General features: G+C 44.1%; 1 protein-coding gene across 1 annotated transcript; it reads left to right on the top strand.

The window, feature by feature from the left end:
* The first annotated feature begins 5,586 nt into the window (after window positions 1-5,586).
* On the top strand, window positions 5,587-9,640 carry acta1b (actin alpha 1, skeletal muscle b). The gene is made up of 7 exons (XM_084351762.1): window positions 5,587-5,745; window positions 6,592-6,728; window positions 7,291-7,615; window positions 8,018-8,179; window positions 8,534-8,725; window positions 8,834-9,015; window positions 9,146-9,640. Exons 2-7 carry the CDS (start codon window positions 6,600-6,602, stop codon window positions 9,287-9,289), a joined length of 1,134 nt encoding a protein of 377 aa, XP_084207888.1. The 5' UTR covers window positions 5,587-5,745; window positions 6,592-6,599; the 3' UTR covers window positions 9,290-9,640.
* Window positions 9,641-9,702: the final 62 nt, after the last annotated feature.

Here is a 9,702-nt window from a genome sequence, read left to right as displayed (position 1 = left end):
AGTATTCTCCTAAACAACTAAAGAAGATGGGGACTTGTTTTCAAAAACGTTAGAAAAACGACCAAAACAGAAACAAAATGGCTCCTTGCAGCTCATCCAGCGTAATCCAAGTCCTCTGATCCCAAATTGATTTGAAGAGATGTTATTCGCACCCTTTTTTTAAAGTACACTGTAGCTGCTAAGCTAAATAATGTCTCTTCAAATCAATTTGGGATCTTGGGACTTCCGAAAAATTTGGGATTACACCAGATGACTTTCCATCGGCATGGGGTTGAGTAGATAATGACTGAATTTTAATTTTGGTTAAACTGTTCCTTTAAATTGACCCCTTAAATCACCATTTCCCAATGGAGCCTAAAAATAATGGACAGAGGAGACAGAATCACTGTTTTATCTGAACTGAGTAACTTCCTGTGTTTCCATGCAGTGCGTCAGGTTGTCAGCAGGTGGCGATGTTGCTTCACACTTAAAGCTACAGAGAGGCTCTCAAGTGTTCACTGCTCTCTGCAGGTCAAAGTGGGATCAATGTTCATCCAGTCTATCATACTGTACCTAAATAAAACTTCATGGTAATGATATGAGTAATGTGTGTCCAGCTGTTGGCTGGATGTGTTGACGGTGTGCTGAGCTTCTCGTGTAAATAGACTCTGCACATTGTTACATTTGCTGGCACGTAGACAGACCTGACCCAGTCCTGGCAAAGCAATAAATGCATAATAACAATAATAATTATAGCACCTTTCAAAAACAGATTTATCCGGTAGTTTACAATAAAAGACATATCGTAAACGCAATAAAACACAGAGGTGGAGATTTGAACAAGATAATAAATTAAAACATTCAAATAAATATATACCATTTGTTGAGAAATAGTCATATAATAAAAGTGAGTTTTCTAGTAGAGATTTAAAGGAGGTTGTCCCGGTCACCTCTGTTCACAAGTCCAGATTTTGGGACTGTGGACGCTGTCAGAGGATCTCAAGCAGCAGAATCACAGATATCAGGAGGAGCCAGACCATTCAAGGCTTTAAAAACAAGCAGTAAAGTCTCATAATCAATTGTAAAAACTCGGAGGTAACCAGTGAAGAGCAGCAAAAGTTGGTGTGATGTGGTCGCTTCCCGTTTAAGTGTTAAAAGTTGGGCAGCAGCACTTTGTATCAGCTGTAGTCTATGTGTTTGTTGCACGTGTGGGGCAGTTTAACAGTTTATAAAGATGAATCAAGTATCCATCAGCCAGGTAAGATATTTAAAATCATGTTCATGTGTGTATTTGATGCGATAGAACAGTTATTTCAAAACGGTTCAGGCACAAGAAGTAAAGCCATGCTGTGAAATACCACTGAATATTTTGATGAATTATATTCTCCCTCTAGACATGTTTATAAATATTCATGTGGTAAGAGCATAAGTGTAAGAGCTGTTGACCTTTGAGCTCGTGGTGTCCTAAAAAAATAAACCAACCCCTCCAGCAGAAGCAGCAGTTGTGCTCTTGTTCTGCTCAGCTGGCTCATACAGCGCACACGGTGTCTCTCATCCCTGCATGGGTTTCCAATTCCAACTCCATGTGCTGCAGCTCCCCTCTGCTTTTCTCTGTATCTGCCCCGGGCTATTTGAGGACCTAGTGGAACTGAGGATCTGACCCTTTTCGGCCTTACACAACAAATTCATGGGACAGCATGTTGTTTGTAACACAAAGCCTTATTGGTCAGGAGATAGGACAGTGAATGTGATGATAAGCAACTTGGTCCGGAAAAAAAGGATTCTTTATAAGTTCATGTGGTGTTTTGATTGCTCAGCCATGCCACACCACCACAGTTGGTTGGAGTCCATGCAGAGAGTGGCCTAATAAAGCATAATTTTATCTCAATTTTAAGTTTTGGCACAACAGTCCCACTGATCCTGCTCCGAATCCTGAGTCTCTGCTGTGAATTAGCTTCTCCTCACCTCTTGTTTTTGTCCGTCAGCCATGAAGCAGAAACCAAACACCACCTTCTACTACAGATTAGACCAATGGCTTTTTGCTGTAGTAGATGTTTGGACTGACTTTGGACACGAGTGGCCAAAAGGCACCATGTCTAACACCTCTCACTCCACCGTGTCTCATTAAGAGCATTATTAGAAAGCAGTGCAGACTCAGCAAGAAATTAATTTGTGCAGCACATCACCAACAAAATGAAGCTGAACAGGAAAAAAATTGGGGGTACTGCTTCTTAAAGGATATGTTCACTTATTCACAAGTCTGTCTTGATTCAATGAACTGTTGAACAATGTACATTTGGTCACCTGGCAAAAAAAATAGGAACCTAAGCACTTTTACCTGTCCATTTACAATATCCTCAGTATCAGTAGTGTCTGTATCCGCAGCCTTTCTTCACTGTAACACCTGAGAAACTAATTCAAATCTCCAACAAGACTCCTGTCTGTGCATGCAGCACAGGAGCCTCAGTCACTGAGCACCCTGCCACACTTAAAAAGGTAGGACCCTCGTGTGCAGCGAGTGTATTGGTTCCAGCGATTGAATGCCGAGGCGTGTGCTATTCTTACTTCCTCTGACACTCTCACCCTCTGTGCTCTCATGAGAGCGAGAGAGAGCGCTGACTGAAATAAAAATCTAACCCAACAGGCAGCTAGGCAGACTGCCGTTTGTACAAATGACTACAAAAACAAGCATCCGTTAGACCTGTGCACTTTTCTCCCCCCCTTTTAACTGGCTAAAATACATGACATGATCACTATAACACTTAGAAACACACTAGTGTATTTCTAAAAGATAAAACACTAAAGCTTCTCTCCTTGTCCAAAGTCTCTCCCTCAGCTGGCTGAGTGTTTCACGTCTTCTGACAGACTGAACTCATGTTTGCTGCCACCTGCCTCTGTCTCCTCCCCTTGCACTCTCCAGGAGACCCCCCTCGGCTCTCCTCCCCCTCGGCCCCTTTGACCTCCTCTCCCCTCTTTCTGTTGCTCCCCGACAACTGCCAGCCCCTTTACATTTTAGGCGTTTCACGGGCCCTCTGGTTCCAAAGTGGCTCACAAGTGCTTAAAAGTAGCTCTACCTTGCTCTGCAGCCCCTCCGCCCCTTGACCCAGCGCCAACACACACACACCCATGCAACCCTCCATGTTTTCACCCGCTCTCCCTGCCGACTTCGAAGATTTTCCCCCCCTCCTGCCTTTTCTTACTCTGCTTTTTCTTGACACATTAATGAACCATTGAGGGTTCCCCCTGACAGCTTATACTGCCACAATGTTACATTTGTATTTTCAAGTGCAGAAACAATCCTCTATGAAAACCTGCAGGGCCAGTTAATGCAAGTTTACATCACTGCTCAACTAACACCTGATTAAAATAGGTACGAGAGGTCTGAAGATCTCTTCCTCTTGCCCCTGTCCATAAATCTGTGTTCACCCAGGCAGTGAATATGTCCTACCCAACCACTTACAATCAATACTGATGCTTCCTTTTGTGGCTATATTAAGAATCTATGTCATGAAAGATTATACTGTATGTTAACATTTATCTGCTCGCACGTGAACCCACCTTTAGGTTATAATACGAGATCATGACAGGCATGTGTTTGTGTGTATCTACAGGGTCCATATTGGGAAGTTGCCAGAAGTGGAAAGTTTACTTTTTACTTTTACTCCCTACATTTTAACACAGATATCTGTACTTTCTACTCCTTACAATATCAAAACAGGCTTGTTACTTTAGTTTTAATGCATTCGAGGGGAATTATCAATTATTTATGACACTTTACCAACCCTAAATGTCTTTTTTTTATGTACAGTTTTACCTGTTTTAATTTTTCTCTCATCATTGTTAGTTAGGGACAGCCCTCAATGATTTTCAAGTTTGAATAAAGACAACAACAATTATGACCAACCCTTTTTTTTAATCATTATTTCTTTGAGGTGTGCTATGTAGTTCTTGGAAAGACATTTTAATCAGAAGAGAAAGACCTTCATTTTTCATTTTTGTAGATATGGAAAATATCAACATTTCTGAGTTTGTATTATTACCTCATTAATATTGTAATCATTAAAATTCTGACTTTTCTTCTGAATTCTGAATTTCATGTCCAAAACTACATGGTGCCCCTTTAATTGCTTTTTGTGAGGTTATGAAACAATAAGCTACATTTTCAAACATCTCTTGTTGTGTTGATGTTTCATCTAGATGCTGCCCTGCACTGATTTTGTCTTATTTTGAATTTTATGTCTTAGGTAGGAATCCCCAGTTGCCATTAAAGTCTCTTTCCTTTGAGCCTGAGCTCTTTTAATTCACCAGATTAAGCTGATTTAGTCTCTCTGCCTTTTTAAACTATTCTAACTAACTATTCTCACTGTTTCCTTTGAGTTTATTACTTACATTTAAGCTCCTTCACACCTCCTCTCCCACTCCTTCTGTTCTCTCATACCACAACACACACATGTGCATGCATGTACACACACTGGGTTTCTCTCTCCTGAATGCACACACACACACACACACACACACAAACACACACACACACACACGTGCACACGTACGCTAGCTCCCCTCCTCCAGTAGAGTTATAATTAATCCAAGTGCTCCAGTGACAGAGCAGAGTAGCTCCTACAGATACGGTTTCAGCTGTTGGCTGTTTAGTGGTTCTCTCCTTATTTATTCAAAAAGACTCAGACAGACCTGTGTGGATTTCAGGGCATGTGGTCTGAAGAGGGGCAGATTTTGAATTAAAGTCATTTAGAAAATAATGTGCATATGGACAAAAAAAACAAACTGTGCTGACGTTACATAATCAAGAAAATGGGTTCCCAGGTTGCAAAGAAAAAGATCTTCTGTGCACAATCATCAATAATCTTATTGATTTTTTATCACAGCATATCACACATATAAGGCAGAAGATGGGACAAACATATTGATAAAGGCCTCCAGTTTTCTGCTCATCACTCATTAGACTCATTCTTATGCAGGCTGGCTCAATCAGGCTGCAGTATTAAATTTAATTAATTACACATATCAAAATAAGATTCATGACTGACATGTTGTGAGTGGAATAATGAGGCACACGTGTGAAGCTGTTTCCATGCAGAATGTTCCTCCTCAGCTTTAATCAATGTGTGTTTTCATGTATTGATCATCATGATGTGTATTGATTATCCTGAATCGACACTGCGTGGCTGCAGCTCTGTTCCTGGTTCACCTGTCAGTCAATAGTTGGGTCCTGGCTCTCTCTGGGGTCTAAATCTGTTCAGATGAGAGCAGCATTTTCCCATTTTAAGGCTGGATGAGGCCTACTAGTAGCAAATCTATAACCCTGGTTGGTAGCAACTGGCGTCTCCCCTAGAAAACCCCCAATGGCCCGCGCGCTCCTTATACGGCCCTCGAGGTGGGACCGCGAGGCTCGATGGGAGGTCAAAGCGACAGTTCCATATATGGCGCGCGCTCTCTCCTGGTCGGGGGCGCGCAGCGTCACTCCTGATCCTCTCCTGGATGGAGCTCCCTCCTTCCCTCCGCGGGGCGCGCCTCCCCACTGCACCCCACACCACCACACCCACCCACCCATCCACACCCACCCACTCCTCACCCTCGGCCTGTCAGCGTCCAAATATGGCAGAGGGCCGAATGGGGGCCCGTGCCGAGGTTTGTGAATGGCGGAGGTTGGGTATATAAGGTGGACGGGCAGCACAGAGGACCGTAGCTGGTTCAGCAACATCACTGGTTGGGTCTTTCCTCTCTCCGAGCCGCAGACACACTCCTAAGGTAAGACCCTGCGAGGACTCCTGAAGACACACACCCAGGCTGGAGCATCAGACTATAGGCCGTAACACGGGAGCATCTACCGGAGCTGAAGTTAGCCAGGGGCAGGACGCCTAGGACCAGATACTCCTGAAGGAAACGTGGGCAGATCCACTGGAGGATAGACTGTAGGAGAGGCCTGCTGTTGAAGGAGTAGGGACAGAGTTGTAAACAGTAGGCTGAGATCTCACAGGAGGTCTGATCTGAACTACCAGGTCTTGAAATTGTTGATAGATAGACTGATAGATAAAGTAGACTGATAGCATCTTCTGAGGTGTGACATTGAGTCAGAAAAGGTGCTGATGCAGCCAGAGGCAATGCGCCTTCAGACTAAATTAAAAAGCCTTGATAGTTTACCTGAGAGAGGGGAGATTGATCGTAGATTTACCTGAATCTTAGACCAACCTAGTTGGTTGATTTTTGCTTTTCACACTTGCCAAATTAGACCAATATAAAGAACAGATCATCAGCCCAGACTCATCAAATTGAGATAGATATCTGAAGGAAAACGTTGAGCTCCATATTGTTCATTTTGAACGTGATTTTATAGGTTTTAACAGGGTTTTCATGATGTGTAGATGCCCTGGTGTCAGTGTGCCATGGGTACATTTAGCGCAGGAACGCTCCTGATCATGCTCCTGTAGTTACACAGATATTCGAGTCTTTTACATTTTTACAGACTCCTAGAGTGAGATTACAAGAGACAAGACACAAAGTGTTAGTTCTGAAGTCATTTCTGTCACATTCAGTCTGTGTCGCCATGTGGATCTTGTGCGCTCACCTCTTTTCCTCCCCCCTCCTCTCTGACAGAAGCCACCATGTGTGACGACGATGAGACTACCGCCCTTGTGTGCGACAACGGCTCAGGCCTGGTGAAGGCTGGCTTCGCCGGAGACGATGCCCCCAGGGCAGTGTTCCCCTCCATCGTCGGCCGCCCCCGTCATCAGGTAAACAGCGGAGAAAACCAATCACACACACGAGACACATAAGACAAACTGGAAGAAGAAATTGGAGATTATAAAAAATAAATTTCACTAATACAGTAAAACGTTATTCCTCAGACAATTCATAGAGGAGAAATACACTTATTTTACAAAAAATACAACAAATATTGCCCATTCTTTCAGCCTGATGTAAAATATTTTGGCTGAGGAATCTCATTGAAAACTAAGATTTAAATTGGACTATTTCAGTGTTAGAATGTAGTTGTCTGTGTGGGTGATAACAGCGTGGCATTATGTACCTTGAGCCATGTAATTTTGGCTCCTTTTAACAGCAGCAATGTGGCCTTTAACGCTTGAGACTAAATTCGTCACAGATGAACTGACAGTGGCACAATCGCTCTTTCTGTGTCTGTGACCCACGCTGTTATTTGGCACACTGCACAATGACCAACATGCCTTTTGCACCGCACAGTAAAGACTTTAATCTGACTAGAAGAAGGTCATACCTCTCTTTGGACGATTCGACGTAACATTTCCATTATCTCGTCCTCTCCTCCCCCTTCAGGGTGTCATGGTCGGTATGGGTCAGAAGGACTCCTACGTCGGCGACGAGGCCCAGAGCAAGAGGGGTATCCTGACTCTGAAGTACCCCATTGAGCACGGTATCATCACCAACTGGGACGACATGGAGAAGATCTGGCATCACACCTTCTACAACGAGCTGAGAGTTGCCCCCGAGGAGCACCCCACCCTGCTCACTGAGGCTCCCCTGAACCCCAAGGCCAACAGAGAGAAGATGACCCAGATCATGTTTGAGACCTTCAACGTCCCAGCCATGTATGTGGCCATCCAGGCTGTGCTGTCCCTGTACGCTTCCGGTCGTACCACTGGTGAGACTGACAACATCAAACAGCTGCAACACACAAACACACAGACACACAGACACACACATACAATACAAACAAACAGACGCTTTTATTGTAGAATAAAACATCATTGATAAATGGAACTGATAAAATTACGTAACAATCACAACACATAGTATTAACTGAGCTATTATTGTGCCAATTCCCCACTTTAGCCATTTTACGCACAACTTTTACGCACAGTCGACCAGCCTCCCTGGGACTGTTTATGCTATTTCATTGCTCATATGATACATACAATCTGTGTGTTTTTATAAATCATCCTTCAATCACCCACTTACCCACATATTTACGCACAAATCTTGTCATGTTTGAGGTCTCTGTGTCGCCTGGACTTTACTGAACTCTCGCCTCGCCTCTCTCTAGGTATTGTGCTGGATGCTGGTGATGGTGTGACCCACAACGTCCCAGTCTATGAGGGTTACGCCCTGCCCCACGCCATCATGCGTCTGGACTTGGCTGGTCGCGATCTTACCGACTACCTGATGAAGATCCTGACTGAGCGTGGCTACTCCTTCGTCACCACCGGTGAGGAACTTGGCCAAAGCACCTGAAGGGCTGAAGCTTAGACCACTTTTAAGACAGACAAACTATAGCAGAGTAGAACTTAAATTATTATCATAACTTCATATTTTCTTTACCAAAACTACTGAAAAATATAAATTTAAAATAGTCAAAATGTATTAAGACGCACAGTGCAAACGGAGATGTGGCTGTATGTTTAAGAAAAACAGAAAACTCATTTTTCAGCTTCAGACATTTCCGTCACTTTAGATAACTTTCGTAGTTTCAGCCCACTTAATTAGTTTTACGCACGCTATGTCTGCGCTCTCGGCTGGTCTGTCACTCTCACTAATCTCTCATCAACTTGTCCCCCCACAGCCGAGCGTGAGATCGTGCGCGACATCAAGGAGAAGCTTTGCTATGTGGCTCTGGACTTCGAGAACGAGATGGCCACCGCTGCCTCCTCCTCCTCTCTGGAGAAGAGCTACGAGCTTCCCGACGGTCAGGTCATTACCATCGGTAACGAGAGGTTCCGTTGCCCTGAGACCCTCTTCCAGCCTTCCTTCATTGGTACGTCAGATAATCCTTCATCTTCTCTTACCTGGTAATATTGAGCCAAACTGCCCCCCCCCCCCCTCCCCCTCCTCCTCTTAACACTTGTCCCTCTCACCTGACTAGGTATGGAGTCTGCTGGTATCCATGAGACCGCCTACAACAGCATCATGAAGTGCGACATTGACATCCGTAAGGATCTGTACGCCAACAATGTGCTCTCCGGTGGTACCACCATGTACCCTGGTATTGCTGACCGTATGCAGAAGGAGATCACTGCTCTGGCCCCCAGCACCATGAAGATCAAGGTAAATATCATGACAACAAGAACATTAGAGCGGAAACGCATAAAACTGATAATTACGCACAAGAATCTACTGAACAAATTACATGAGTGGCGCTTTGCTGATCGATTCTCTCCTCCTCCCTCTCCTCCAGATCATTGCCCCTCCCGAGAGGAAGTACTCCGTCTGGATCGGTGGCTCTATCCTGGCTTCCCTGTCCACCTTCCAGCAGATGTGGATCTCCAAGCAGGAGTACGACGAGGCAGGCCCCAGCATTGTCCACAGGAAGTGCTTCTAAATCTTCCATCTTCTTCTCCAGCTTCTCCATCATCTCCACAAACACCACCAGCTATCTGGGGATCATGCGAGAAGGAGGATCAACCTCTGCTGCACAGCAACAATCTGCTGTCAATGGACTTTCTGTCTGCGCTGCTGACATTCATATGCATTTTGTTATCCTTTTAATGTGCATATTTAAGAGCTGTCTGTTGTCTGTGTTGCACGGAGAGAGGCTGTGAAAACATCACTGAACCATGCATCCACCCAAAAAAACTTTAATAAAAAAAATAACAACAAAACATGTTGCCCAACACATGTGAATGTAAGTGTATATACATATTGATAATTTATTAAAGTCCATTATTTGGTATTTCTGACCCTGGCCTTGTTTTTCTATCAGAGGGAGGGTAAAGAGAGAGATAGAGGATGAAA

Source organism: Pagrus pagrus (assembly GCF_965226575.1).
Source record: "Pagrus pagrus genome assembly, chromosome: 1".
Taxonomy (NCBI): Eukaryota; Metazoa; Chordata; class Actinopteri; order Spariformes; family Sparidae; genus Pagrus; species Pagrus pagrus.
The sequence above is the reverse complement of the archived record's forward strand: the minus strand, read 5'-3'. Positions and strand labels throughout refer to the sequence as shown.